At 57.2% G+C, this 14,564-nt stretch overlaps 1 protein-coding gene across 1 annotated transcript in view; it reads right to left on the bottom strand.

The window, feature by feature from the left end:
• Nucleotides 1-14,429, bottom strand: part of COPE (coat protein complex I subunit epsilon) — a 15,915-nt gene extending 1,486 nt beyond the window's left edge. Inside the window, exons 1-8 of the mRNA XM_081805543.1 lie at nucleotides 14,138-14,429; nucleotides 8,819-8,881; nucleotides 7,405-7,505; nucleotides 4,871-5,023; nucleotides 3,629-3,682; nucleotides 3,309-3,390; nucleotides 2,219-2,374; nucleotides 7-373 (exon numbers count right to left, since the gene is read on the bottom strand). Of these exons, the coding sequence (XP_081661669.1) occupies nucleotides 7-373; nucleotides 2,219-2,374; nucleotides 3,309-3,390; nucleotides 3,629-3,682; nucleotides 4,871-5,023; nucleotides 7,405-7,505; nucleotides 8,819-8,881; nucleotides 14,138-14,263 (1,102 nt within the window). The 5' untranslated portion in view covers nucleotides 14,264-14,429. The remainder of the gene's footprint in view (nucleotides 1-6; nucleotides 374-2,218; nucleotides 2,375-3,308; nucleotides 3,391-3,628; nucleotides 3,683-4,870; nucleotides 5,024-7,404; nucleotides 7,506-8,818; nucleotides 8,882-14,137) is intronic.
• Between the last annotated feature and the right edge of the window lie 135 nt (nucleotides 14,430-14,564).

The raw sequence follows: 14,564 nt of genomic DNA on the forward strand, positions 1-14,564 counted from the left end.
GCCCACCGTCCACCCAGAGGCGGCACAGGTGGGGGTTCCGGCTCAGCTGGCCCTGGCCTGGGCACGCTCTGAGACACGGCCCACAAGTTCCCAGGGCCCACGGGAGCAGCTGGCCTACAGCCTCCGCACCCGCAACACCCCCTTCCCAGGGCCCCTCGCGCTGATAGCAACCGCACCCCCTCCAAAGAAGTGGCTTTCTGCCGGAGACCCTGACCTTCAGAGCTGGGGCCACACCACAGACCCCTGCCCACCTCAGGCTGGCGCCGTGGAGAGCAGAAAACCTCCCTGCGCCCGGGGGTCCTACCTCAGGGGGCTTGCCCAGGTGCTGTGACAGGACGATAAGGTTGATCAGTGTCTCTGGGTGGCCACTGTCCTGGAAACACAGGGGCGTAAGCGATCAGGGTCAGCTCCCCCAGGCCCCTGACTTGGCCTGCCCACTCCCATCTCAGGTGCTCCCACTGACCCAGGGTGAAGACATGACCCACACAAGGTCACACCCTCAGAGGTGGGGCAGGGGGTGGGGCTGGGAGACCCAAAGCCCACCCACTGGCCACTCTGCAAGGCAGTGACCTCGGGGCCCTCCTTTCTGCCTGGGAGGCAGTGCGGTGGCAAGGGGGGCCCTAGCCCCACTCCACCTTCCTGGCCTCCCTGCCTCTCCTTGCCTCTCCCCTGCCCTCCTGGCTTCTTCCCCTCTGAGCCTGTTGTCTCATCTGTTGCCCAGGATGAGACAGACCGCCCTGCCGGTCGCAGTTTGGGAGGGGTTATTTATCACACCAGTCGCAAAGGAACAGAGCCCAGCCCAAGGCAGCCTGAACACCATCACAAGCAAGCTGTCCCTCTCACTGCAAAAATGAGGTCTGAGACCACGGGGCAGACCGCGCCTGCCCCTCCTGCTCACCAGGGCCCTTGGCAAGAAGCTGCCGGGAAATTACCAGAACATCCAAGCAGGTGACCTCACCCCACCCACCCACACGGGGCTCTGAGGCACAGGAAACCCTGGGAACTGGCCCTGGACGACCTCGGCCAGGAAGGTCAGACCACTGCAGGGAGCCGACTGGGCACTCGGAGCAGAGACACAGCAACCCGGACACAAGGTGTTGTAGGTTCGAGGGGCCTCTGCACAGACCCGGCTCCACTCCATGGCTGCTCTTCTTTGGGGAGACTCAACGCCTCCCCACTTTAGTTTCCTCAGCAGTTGTCATGGGGGACAATGGCACGTGTTCACAGAAGCAAAACGAGGGGAACGCCAAAGGAATGGGAAGGACAGTGGGAAAGCATGGGGTGGCCCATAGGACCAGGACGACGACTGAGGCCATGGCATGCCTCGGGCCATCGAGGGGTCAGGGCCACGGGGCAGTAAGCCAGCCCAGGCGGGGTCGCGGAGAATGAGGACAGATGGGTGTCATTTAACCGGGGACCCCGTTGCCCTCTCCTTCTGGGGCAGAGACGCCCCACCAGGCCAGGCATTCCTGACGAGCCCTGACTGCACCCAACAGTCCAGCTAAGGTCAGAGCCTGTCAGGAAGGCACGGTGGCCGGCATGGACACAGGGCGCCTTGGCAGGGCAAGGCACCTCCACGCGTGCAGCCCGAGGAGCACCTGACTGATGGCCCCTGGCCCGTCCCTGATCTGCAAACAACTTCCTGATGGTAACTCGACGCCTCACACAGGTAAAGGGGAGAAAGCTTCCTACCGGTGTCTGTTTCTTGTTAGATCACAAAATGTTTTCAGAAAACAGAAAAAACTTTGACATTTCCTCTGATTATAAAAGTAACACACAAGAGCTCACATGTTGGTTGGGGGAAGACAGCGGGGGCTACCCTGCCAGGGCCCCACTCTTAGTCCCTCTTCTAGACCCAGACAGGCAACGTCTCCTGTCTGCATCCCGCTCTCCCCTTGGTAATGAACGGCAGGCATCTCTTCCAAGTACTGGCTCAAGTGAGGAGTCACATCAAGAGGCCCCCAGGTCCAGCAGCCAAGGTGATAGCGAGACTTTTTGCTCGGCTCAGGCCAGCTGAAGCCCAGGCCGATGGGATCCTCCCATTTCTAAGAGAAGCCACGATCAACATTTCTATTTGCAACCTGATTCCTAGCTGATTTGGTGTTAAAATAAATTCCCACGTGGTCACATGCCAGGCCCATGGGGCTGCCTCTGCAGCAAGCCCCCCGTCCCCTGCCGCCCCCACCGGGAGCCTCGGTGCAGGCTGGGCCTGCCGTACCTTGTCCAGCGCCTCCTGGAGCACGCCTTCGGCGGCCTCCCATCGGCCCTGGGCCATGTGGCAGGCCGCCTGCCCGTTGAGCAGCAGCAGGGTGGATGAGCACTTGTCAGCCATTTCCTGAAAGATGTAGTAGGCGTCCTGCAGCTTCTCGCCACCCTGCGGGGACAGTTCCAACATCACCGGTTTGTCAGCCCGCTTCCCAGCCCTACCGCCTCCCGCTCCCTCACAGAGCAGGGTGACGCCAGCATCGGCCAGCGCGGCCAGCGCGAGGCAGGCGGTCCCTGGAGCCCTGTGACCGGCATCCTTCGTTCGGAAGAATGAAAGGTTCTGTCTGCCTGCTAAAGACGCAGCACCACTCTTAGAGGGGAGCCTGAGGCCAAGACGTGTGTGAAAAAACGCAGAGCTGGTGAAGAGCGGGCAGGGTTCACCCCGCTAAACTAGATACTGGAAGCCAGCTTGGGTGGGGCTCAGTCCCCCAAGGCCGGTGCAGGCGCATGCGGACGGGGAACACATTTTAAGCAGCCCATACAAAAAAAAAAACAAAAAAAAAAACGACTTAGAGAGAGGAAGCCCAGTGCCAAAAGCCAGAAGAGGGGCCATTGCCAAGAAAGGGGGAGCGGGTGCCCAGGCATGGGGGGAGATAGGGGCTGGGCACAGGGGAAGGTGTGTGTGTGGGGGGACACTGTCCATTGCCCAGTGCCAGGAGCCCAGGGAGCAAGCTGAGCAGGAGCCAAGCCCAGGGTGAGCCCCGGGAGGCTGCACTGCCAGGCAGGCCCACTCGCTGCATCAAGTCTGGTTCCAGAGCACCCCAAGCTCATTCACTCTGGCTCTGGCCAAGCTGCTCAGCTGTGAGGAGCCAGGAATGGGGCTGGGGCTGAGCAAGGTGCAAAATGTGCCAGGGCGCACTGGGCTGGGGGCTCCCCTGGGGGACGGGCCCTGGCCCCAAAGGAAGGAGCAGGTCCAATGTGTCCACAGCAGCCTGCACCAGCACCCTCCCCACAGGAGCGGCCAGCACTGGATGCAGGGGGCACCTCCCACCTCCCAGCTCTCTGATGCTCCCTCGTTCCCCCAGCACGGCCCAGGGGCTCACCACAGCCAGATTGACCCATGCGGTGGCCAGCTGGGTGAGGGTAGCATCCTCGTCCTGGTCCTGCATTTTCTTTAGCTCCTTCCTGGGGACAGAACAGAAGGGTAGGAGGGAGCCCCCCGCATTCCTGCTCACAGGGCACACATTGGCGCCGGCTCGAGCGTGCCAGGAGCCCCGACCCGGCCACTCCCACTGCACACTTGGGAAGCCCACCCCAACTCTGCAGGTCCCACCCTCGTCACAGAAGGAAACTGAGGCAAGGACGGCACCATCCCTCGTCCCAGGCAACACCCTGCAGGGAGGGTCGCATGGGAGAGACGTACCGGGCGAGGTCTAGACGGTCCAGCTTCAGCAGGATCTGCACGGTCATGGCCATGCTGCAGGACAGAGAGGCAATCAGCCGGCACCCTCGCCACTCTGCTGCCTATCGGGGCTCCCCCATGTGGGCGCCACCTCCAGGAACATTCCTAGGAGTGCTTAGGCCACCAGCCCTGCCTTGCGTAGGGCAATGCTGAGCCACACTGGACTCAGACCCAGGCACTATGCGCCGGGCCAAGCCTCCCACTGCTTCCCAGGGCCCTGGCTTCCCCCTTTCACCACTGAGCACACGTGGGGCTGGAGCTTTCATGAGGTCCCAAATCGTCCCACTCTGACTACCCTGAGGCTGGGCATCCTTTCTGCGCCCCACTCCTGGTGTGAGGGGGACACTGGCCACTGCCCAGTGGCAGGAGCCCAGGGAGCAAGCTGAGCAGCCACGCCCAGGGTCAGCCCCAGGGAAGGCTGTGGGTCCAGTCACAGAGGTGCTGCATGGGGCAGGTGCTCACCCCCTCTGGTTCCCGCACCCGTGGCTTCCCTCTCTGCCTGACAGCTATGACCACCAATGACGTATGTAGTCACTTGTTCCCACACTTTCCCGCCCAGATCAACCTGTGTAGGAGTCTGAGAAATAGTTACAGAGTCTGCTGCTTTGTAAGCTGTGTGCCAGACCTATTTCTAAACCGCCACAAATCCCTTTCTGGATAGAGCGGGGACAGAAACAAGAAACAAAAATGAACCTGTAACCAACCAACCAAGGCACAGCAGGCCCCAGAGAGTTCACAGGGGTGGGCTGTCGCACCCTCCGGGACACAGCGCTGTAGATGCAGCGCTGGCCGGAGTCACCTCCTGGGGTGGGGGCTAGAGCCTCTGGCACGCCGCAGGCCCCGGAGTGCCGTGAAAGGGAGGGCCTGGGGGAACGCGGGGAGGACACGGAAAGGCCCGGGCCCAGGGACACAAGGCTCCGTGGTGGGGGTGGGGGTACAGAAACCACAGGCAGAAACAAAGGTGCTTTCTCCTCTGCCACCGGGAACGGAGGGTTTCCAGCCCTGGGAGCCGTGTCCTTGGGAACAGCAGCCCAGCCGTGCAGAAAGGACCGAGGACGGGAGCTGCAGCCTGAATGGGAAGCCTGGGCCCCACCGGTCTCTGCCAGCAGCCCCCCACTGTTCCCGTGACAACGGCCAATGAGGCACTGAGCAGCCTGGAGACCAGCCTGGAGGCCTTCTCCCTGGAACAGGGAGGACACTCACCACTCCAGGCTGTCCCCCTGGTGCAGGGCACGCAGGGCTGCATCTGGGTTCTGGTCGTGGAAGTAGATGGAGGCAGCCATCAGCAGGAAGGTGGTGTTGGTCACGTCCACGCTCCTGCTCATCTCCCGGTCCAGCTCGGCCACAATCGAGTCCCTGCAAGACAAGGCTGCTGAGGGCCTGCAGCCAGGGGTGGGAAGCAGCCTCGCCCCCATGGGAGCAGACAGGTCCAGAGAGAGTGGGTCAGGCGCCCAGGGGAACACAGCAGCTGCAGGCGGAACGGGCCCAGCTGTCTCCGTCGAGCTCCACTGGGTGCCAGCTTCACCGCCTTCCCACCTGGCACTTCCCACCATTATGCAAAGAAACTGAGGCCTCGTGAGGAGATGTGGTGCAGGCGGGGCCACGTCCACAGAGCAGTGCAGATGACGGCCTAGGCCTACAGATCCAGGGGGCTGTAGTGTCCACACCACCCCGGACGTGGAGGGTCGGGCCGACTCGCCGGGGACGCCTCTCTGGAGACAGGAAGCCACACAGATGAATCTCACCCTGATGACATCGCTGCCTCCCCAGGGAGGCCGGCTGCTCCTGGCAGGTAGGCCACATGCTGCGCTGGGGGCCAGGCTGGAGTCAGGGCTCCGCCAAGGATCAGCCAGTTCCCCCACAGGCCATAGAACATCTGAACCATGATCTGCTTAACTAGAAAACAGAGCCAAAACCTGTTGTTCCAAAAGGCTGCTGAGCAGTTGACAGGAGAAGGGAAGGGCCAGGCCCTGAGTTGCCACCAGACAAAAGCTGCTGTTCAGGGTCCACGGGTTCTCCACAAACACGTGCATGGCACGTGGGCTGCTGGGGGGCTGCTGGTCAGGATCTACATCTAAGGCCCTGGAGGATGGGGACACTCCTGTCACTGTCTTCGTGACCACCAAGGTGCCTGATGGACAAATGACTTCACATCTGAGACTATTTCCCACTCTGCACACCCGGACCGCATACAGGGTGTGACAGAGAGTTGGCATGGAGCCCTCGTGGCCACCCCATGATGTTCCCTGCCTGGGAACCTACTGAGAGTAGACATGCCACCTGCCATCGTTAACGTGATGCGAGCGTCATGTGCTCTGTTACTCAAACATGTCATTGTTCACCTACAGGTGCCGGGACTTTCTCCACAGCCTGCTTGCTGGGCTGGCTAAGGGGCAGCAGTTTGGGCTCCTAGGACGGATGCACCCTGAACCCTTCTGCCCTCCTGGGCCCCTGCCCCAGGCCCCAAAGCAGCCCCTGCTCCTAGAGGGTCCCAGAGTCCCCTCCTCTTCCAAAAGGAGACTAGGGCTTGTCACCCTGGCTCATGAAGTGTGGAGGGGGAGAAAGGATAGCCTCAGGAGCCTGCCTGTCTTGGTGTCCCGGGGCTGCCGTCACAAAGCACCGCAGACCGGGAAGATGCAAAGAGGAATAGACTCTCTCAGAGAGAAGAAGCTCTAGAAAGCAGGAGTCTGATATCCAAGTGTGAGCAGGAAAGGTTCCTTCTGAGGCCTCTGAGGGTGAATCCATCCCAAGCCTCTCTCCTGGCTTCAGCTGGCTGCCCACAGTTCTTGGCACCCCTTGGCATCTGTGTCACCCCGATTCTGCATCTTCACACATGCCTCCCCTCTGTACCCTTCTCTGTCTTCTCCTCTTCTGTCTCTTATGAGGACACCAGTCTCTGGATTCAGGGTCCACCCTATATCCAGGATAATCTCCAGATCTTTAACTAATTACATTTGCAAACACCTCATTTCCAATGATGTTACATTTGTGGGTTCTGGGGATCAGAACCTGGGGGCCCCCATTCAGCTGTCACTGCTGACAAGTAAATCCCCCTGAGCCTCAAGCTTTAAGGGAGAAGGAGCCCAATCAGGAGCCGGGGCACATAATGCTGCCCTCCGTAAGGGCAGTGGTAGGGGTCACAGCAGGTGGTCTCACCTACACCTGGGACCCAAAGACAGCCTCTGTGGCCCACAAGAGTAGCACAGTATCAATAAGGTCATGATCAAGTCCTGATCTAAGGAGTTCCACGAGGCAGAGATTGGGGAAGGCTGTTCTGTGAGGCTCCCTGCCGCTAAGAGGGACGCTCCAGGGTGAAGGTGGGCTCTCGGGGCTGGGCAGGGGGGCAGAGGAAGACCCACAGAGCAGAGCGTCTCCGTGTCATGGGCTAGGCTGTTGCCCTATCCCAGGCACCCTGTGGGGAGCAGATTTGAACATAAGAGTTCCTAATCCCAGGGGGGCCTCACGACCAGCCATTCCTGGGGTGGGGGAAAGGGTGCAGAGGAGCCGTGGAGCCCGCCATGTCATGCTGGTGCCCCACGGCACGGGCGAGATGGGGTCTCACGGCTCCCACCTGCAGAGACAGAGGCAGAGCCCATAAGCACCCGGGCAAGTATCCTGGGCAGCAAGAGAATGAATGGTTCACACAAATGCCCCCGCAGGGTAGCAATGTGCTTTCACTGAGGCTCGGGGAGGTAAGAAGGTGGGGAGAGAGCCCACCCCTGCCCTCCCATCCTCACCTCCGGCTGTCGTTGGCCAGGTACTCGGCGAACATGTGCACGGCCTGGAGCTCGGGGGCCGAGGAGGGCTTGATCTCGTCCAGGACCACACCATACTTCCTCTGCAGTCAAGATAAGCATGCCGTCAGCTTGGCCTACTCTCTGCTGTGGGGCTCAGACTTGGCCTCCTGGAGCACACGAGAGCTTCTTAGGGCTCTAGCAGTGCCCTGGCAGAGCCCCACTGCCTGGAACGAGCGGCCGCCACCCCCAGGGACCCCCCCCCAGGCTGCCAGGGGCCAGCCCTGCTACAGCACCTACTGGGAGCCAGCATGGCATCACTTGTCACCTGTCAGGCCATGGTGCCCACCACTCTAGCTGAAGACTCCAGCTGTCCAGCCCCCAGGGCTGAGGTGACGGGGCGAGGGCCCTGCCAGCTCTGGGGGGAACGCGTCGCCCAGGAACAGGGGTTCTGGGCATCAGGACATATACCCCCTCCCTGGTGACACACAGAACTGGTGGTGGTCACTGCTGGGCGGGGAACTGGAGTCAGGGTCGCATTTTCACTACAACCCTCTCTAGGTGGTTTTGATGTTTTTGCTGCCACCTACAGGTGTTCTTCTGTGTGTACACATTGCACAGATACATCACAAGGAGATTCTGAGGGACACTAGGGCAGCCCCTCTGCTGGGGGCCACACATACTGTTCACTGTCAAGGGCAGGGGGGGTTGGGGGGTTGGTCAACGGGAGGGAGGGGTCCCATCAGGCTCCAGAACACTCCACAGAGGGAAAGATATGAAGACAACCAGGAAGCCACCCAGGGCCTAATGTGAGGTGGGGGCAGCCGCGGAGCCATGTGCCCAGGACAGATCACAGTCCAAGACTGAAGCCGGGGGGAGAAGGCAGGTGGGAGGCCGGCTGCCAGTGGGCCTTGGCAGGGGAGACTGGGACAGGGCACAACTTGGTCCTGTCTGCACCATCTGGACTGCTTGCACGCCCAGGGCAACGTTCCTAGAGCCTGGAATAAACTATGGCCTCGACTTAACAGCAGTGTCAACCTTGGTGCATCCACCAATGAAAGCACCCCATCAATCTCAGACGTGAGTAATAAGAAAAGCGGCCTATGGGCTGGGGGTGGGTACATGGGATTCTCTTTACTATCTACTTGATTATTCTGCAAACCTAAAACTGTACTGAACAAACAAAACCTACCGATTACATAAAAAAAGAAAAGGGAGAAATCCCTACACTGGTCCTTGGGCCTGGTGAGTCCACAACCTCAGGGACACAGCCACCTACTTGTGGAGGCCACACCGGCTGCTCAAAGTCCTGGACTCTGCCCTCCTTTGTCTGGCGTCCCCACCCCCGTCCCCACCCAGCACTCTGTTCCTTTACTCTGTTGTCCCAGGGCTCTGGAGGTCACTAGCCCACACTCACCTGTGCAAGGTATGCTCTGTACAGGAAGACATCCCTTTCCACGTCTCTCTCCGGGCTTGAGGGCTGCAGAGAGAGAGACAGCTCAGGACGCTTGGAGCCCCGTGCCAGACACGTGGAAGCCAGGAGCAGGCAGCTTGCCCAGTGGACACTGGGCCTACGTCCCAGCCCTGATCTTGTCCAAGACCACCACCACCCTGGGAAGGGGGCTCAATCCTCACCCACATCCGTCCAGGTAAAGAAAGTGGGGCACCCACTCCAGCGGCACAGCAAGGGGCCAGGGTGGAGCCCACGCCTTTAACCACTGGACATGTGGCCACTCATACTGATAGGCACCCCCAGGGTGCAGCGGATCAAAACAGAAGCTGCGCAGTGGTATGGGTGGTCCAAGATGTTGGGGGAAAATGCCCCAGTGCATGGGTTTGTAAAAGTAGAGAAAACGGGCGCCTGGGTGACTCAGTCAGTTAAGTGTCTGCCTTCGGCTCAGGCGGTGATCCCAGGGTCCTGGGATCGAACCCCGCATCGGGCTCCCTGCTCAGTGGGGAGTCCACTTCTCCCTCTGCCCCTCCCCCGGCTCGTGTTCTCCCTCTCCCTCTCTAATAAATAAATAATATGTTAAAAAGAAAAAAAGGTAGAGAAAAAAAGCCTGGGAGGAGTCCCATGCAGAGGTGGATGGGTGATTCTGAAGAACCGATGGGACCCAGGAGATGTGCAAAAGGGACTTTACTTTTTTAACAAATATTTCCATGCAGCCTGTTCCTGTCCCGTTTTTGTCCCGAAACACTTTTTAAACATGGAAAACAGAAGAGACAAAGGTCTGCCTCACTCAGAGGACCTTTCTGGGAGAGCTCAGCTGGCTGCCCGGGCACAGGGACATCCGCGTCCAGCGGGGGCCACGCTGCTCAGCCCCGCCGCTGTAGAGCCGGGGAGCCCTGGTGAGGGGATTTCACACACTGCTCACTCTGGGACTGTGGGGAAGCCCCCTGAGCCCTGGCCAGGCCACGAGGCTATGGGGGAGCCGACCAGAGCCAGGAAAGGAAGAGGGCTCGTAAGGACTTGGGCAGAAGCTGTGTGGTGAGTGCTAGGCAGATCTCCAGATCTGAGAAAACAGGAATGGCGTGTTTCTGAGCAAATGCTTCTCCGTCATTTGCAGCTTGGGGATAGCTCACCAGAATTACCTGAGAACAAAGCCAGGAGGCCCACACCCACCAATGCCGGCTGACCCCAGAGTGGCCCCTGACTGCCCCCAGACAGCTCAGAGGTGCAGCTAATCCAGAGGACAGTGAGTACCACGGGGGGGTGGGTAGTGATGGGATGGGGGCCACCGTCAGGATGGCCACACTGGACCTTCAGCTCCTTGAGGCTTTCTTCACTGCTTCGTCCCCAACACTAGGCAGTACCTACCATCTTGTGGGCACTTAAGAATGTCTGACAAACAAGGAAACGTCACGATGGTGACAGAGCACTACATCCGATCAAGGGCAAGGACACCCTGGGTGTTCCACGTGGGGCCACCTCAGCTCAAGTCTGTCAGAGATTGCTGGGGCCACTGTAATGAACTACCATAAACTAGATGGTTGGAAATAACAGCAAATTATTCTCTCATGGTCCTGGAAGCTAGCAGCTCAAAATCAAGGTCAGCAGGACCATGCTCCCATCAAAGGCTCTATAGGAGGATCCTTCCTGGCCTCTTCCAGCTTCTGGGGGCTCCAAGCATTCCTTGGCTTGTGGCCCCATCGCCCCCCATCTCTGCCTCCATCTTCTCTGTCTGCCTCAAACCTCTCTTTGCCTTTTTCTTAGAAGAGCACCACTCATTGGATTTAGGGCCTATCTGAAATCCTGGCCGATCACATCCAGAGATCCCTTATGGAATTATATCTGCAATGATCTTTTTGCCAAATAAGTCATGTTCACAGGTTTCAGGTGAACATATCTTTTAGGGGACACCGTTCAACCCAGTATAGGCTGCCTAAGAGAAGGTTTAGGTGGCCCATGGACCAGAATTAAATCGCATTGAATGGCTCAGTGGGGACAGGGAGAATGGCATGGTTTTGGGCCAGTGCATGTTTCCCAAGTCACCAAAGAGAGAGCAGTTCCCTGGCTGAGAGGCTGGGCTGCAGTGTGCCTCTACCCACAGCGACCACCAGTCCGGTTTCCGTGACTGTTTCCAGTCCCTCTCTAAGTATAGCAGGGCACACTGGTCCTCCCTTTCAGCAGCGACAGAAAGTCTGAACATTATGACAGGAGAAGACTCAAAGAACGTACTGCTGATGTAAGTAGAACACACAACAGAAGCCAGACAGCAGAGCATGACTGTGACGCTGAATCTCACAGTGACCCTGGTGAGACAGCTGTCATTGTCCCTATCGGACAAGAGGGGAGACAGGCGCACAGAAATGTAGGGACTTGGCCCTGGCTGCAGAGAGAATGTAACAGAGCCAGAGTCTGAGCGCAGGTCTGTCTCGATCTTCTCACTGTCTACATGCCCCAGGAAGGAGGCACACAACTGTGGTGGTGAGCCAAATAAGGGATGCCCCCCTGTGATGTCCATACCAGTCCCTGGGACCTGGGACCAGCTTCCATTCTGTCACCAAAGGGACCTCGAAGGTGTGACAAAGGTTATGGATCCTAAAATGGGGAGAGTGTGCCGAGTTATGGGGGAGGGCCCAGCCTAATCTCAGAAGCCCTTAATAGCAAGAACTTTAATAGCAGAGGATAGTCAGAAATAATGCAGGAGCAGGAGAAATCCCAGCGAGCCCAACTGTGAGAAGGATTCGACCCGACATCCTGTGGCTGGTTCTGACATGGAGAGACCCCATGCAAGACCGAGGATTGGAGAGAAGCTTCTAGGAGCTGAGGCTGGCCCCTGGCTCAGAGCTAGCAACCTGGAAGCATATTCTTCCCTAGAATCTCCAGAAGAGACACAGCTTGGCCAACACCTTGATTTTAGCCTGATGTGAGCCATGTAGGACTTCCGATCTACAGAAACGGAGAGATAATGAACTTGCGTGGCTACAATCTGCCGTTTGTGGTCCTTTGTCACAGCAGCATCAGAAAACGAATACAACTGCCCAAGTGTCATTTCAAGTGTGACAGCTACCTGAAGTCCATTTTAGGCTTTATCCCCATGATGCTCAGGGAAACCAAGTATACTATCAAAGGCCAGAAGCATGACCAAGCAAGCCTTCTCTATTTCAGAGTCCAAAGTCCTCCCAAGCCTCTGGCTACCTTGGTGAAGAAGTCCTCTGCTCCTTTGCTTGGTGCTCCAATGGCCTCCCACACCTTCAGAATAAAATCCAAACCCCTACTGTGGCTCCCGAGGCCCTGCCTAGGGCCCTGCCCACTTCATTCTCCATCCTCCCCCTGCCTGCACTCACCCCACTTCTGCTACACCAACCTTTTATGCTCGGACTACCCGGAGCTCATCTCTGCCTCAGGACCTTGGCAGCAATTTATGGGGTTAGATGCATCTCAAGGTTCAGTCTCAGGTTCAAATGATGGTCAGAGAGGCTGGGGCTTACCAGATCACTCCCAGAGTCAGCAGCCTCCTCACCCCCATTTTCCAACACAAAACCTTTTTTTTTTTTTAAGACAGGTGTATGTGCTGGGTGTTTTTTGTTTTTAAGTTTATTTATTTATTTTTACTCATCTCTACGCCCAACATGGGGCTCGAACTCAAACTCACAATAAAGATCAAGAGTCATATGCTCGGGCGCCTGGGTGGCTCAGTCATTAAGTGTCTGCCTTCGGCTCAGGTCTGATCCCAGGGTCCTGGGATCGAGCCCCACATCGGGCTCCCTGCTCAGTGGGAAGCCTGCTTCTCCCTCTCCCACTCCCTCTGCTTGTGTTCCCTCTCTCGCTGTGTCTCTCTCTGTCAAATAAATAAATATAATCTTTAAAAAAAAAAGAGTCGTATGCTCTTCGGACTGAGCCAGCCAGGCACCCCTCCAACTCAGCACTTTTTATCTCACCCCTTAAGCACTCAAGTTATTACATATTTACTCGCTTCTTTACTCCTTTAACCTCTCTAGGACACTAAGCTATGTGAAAACTAATAAAAAGAAAACTAGTTGAAAACAGAGTCAGGAGGCCAGAAGGGGGAGCTCTCAAGCCCTGACACTCGAGGTCAATGGCAGACCCCAACAGAAGAGAGGTACCACGCATTCCCCACAGGAGGAAACATACACTTTATCATCCTCACAGGAGGATGCAAGATCGTCTCCTTGCCTGGCAACTGCCTAGCCAAGGAGAGACTGTCACAACTCAAGCAATGAGAAGCCACTAGACTTTGAGCTCCCAGTTTACTCCAATGGATTTTTTTGTTTATAACAGCCCCTCTCAATTCCCCCTTTCCCCTGTGAAAGAGCAGTCCTCTTTGTTCTCTGGCTTGCCTATGGTTTTGCCATAGGTTATACGTCCCAAACTGCAATTATCCATTTCCCCAATAAACCCATTTTGCTAGTAAAATAACTGCCAGTTTTCTTTTTTAAGGTTAACAACAACGAGGGCGGGCAAGACCCTGTCAATTTCACTGCTCTTAGAGAATCGCCAATAGTTCACAAAGTGTCAGTAACGTCCATGTCCCTCCCTAAAAGTTCCTGCTAAAGGACCTGCCGCCCCCTCTTGTTATCCACTGGCTGGGCCCTGCCTAGCAGGGCTATTTTCTGGCTCTCAAATGGCCAACCTCATTCCCATCACTGTCCATCACACCACCCCCCGACTTCTTGTTTATTTACTCGTTTACTGTCTCCCTGAGGAACTTAAGGTTTCCAAGAGACCACGAAGTTTTATCTATTTTATCACTGCTTTGAACCCAGCACGAATACACCGCCTGACCCATAGAGAAGCTCAATGAGGAAATGAATGAATGAATGAATGAATGAAATGAATGGGCAAGTTTGGGGAGAAATAACAGAGCTAGTGGAGCAGGGTAACGTCGAGGAAGCCATTTCTCTCTTTAGCATCCTAAAATGAGAACAAACAACAATCCCTACTTCACGGGTATTGAGAGTATGGTGGCACATGTGGGCTCTCCACAAGTGAAAATTACTATTATTAATACTATAGTAGCATAAACACCTCCCTTACTCAAATGCCTTCCACAGCGCAGAACGAGCTCTCAGAGTGAGAAATATCAAAAACTGTCACGGCTTTGAGTTTTGTGATAGGCAAGGGTAACTCCTCAGAGCGCTCTGAAGAGATACGTTGGGGGAAAAATGCCGCAAGAAGAAGGAAGATTTTTTTAAAAAATCAGAGCGCGACCAGCGGCCACTAGGAAGCGTCTTTCGCCACCACCATCCCCTCGCCCCCGAGCGGCCGCACCTTCACCCGCTGCGCCTCGTTAATGCACTGCTGGTAGCTGCCAATGTAGAAGGCATTCTTCACGTCGAACAGCTCGTCCACTTCCCCGGAGCCGCCGGAGGCCGGGCCGGGAGCCGGAGGCGCCATATCGCTGTGGTCCCAGTCGCTCCTCTTCCGGAGGGACACGTCGGCCGGAAGCAGGGCCTCACCGCAAGGCACGCTGGGTATTGTAGTTTACTCGTTCCTGCCTGGAGATGAACCAAACGGGAATTAAAGGACGGGAGTCGCAACTGCGACTCGCAGGGCATTCGGGAATTGTAGTTTGATTTTATCGCGCGAGCCAATGGAAACATGGTAGGCATGGTGTCGAGGCTGGGAATGGCAGAGCGAGCTAGAGGTGGGTGGGACCACGCAGCTAGCGATCCAGTAAACGGGAGGGTTTCTGTGA

This window comes from Leptonychotes weddellii, chromosome 1, assembly GCF_054177405.1.
Source record: "Leptonychotes weddellii isolate Sample4059 chromosome 1, ASM5417740v2, whole genome shotgun sequence".
NCBI lineage: Eukaryota > Metazoa > Chordata > Mammalia > Carnivora > Phocidae > Leptonychotes > Leptonychotes weddellii.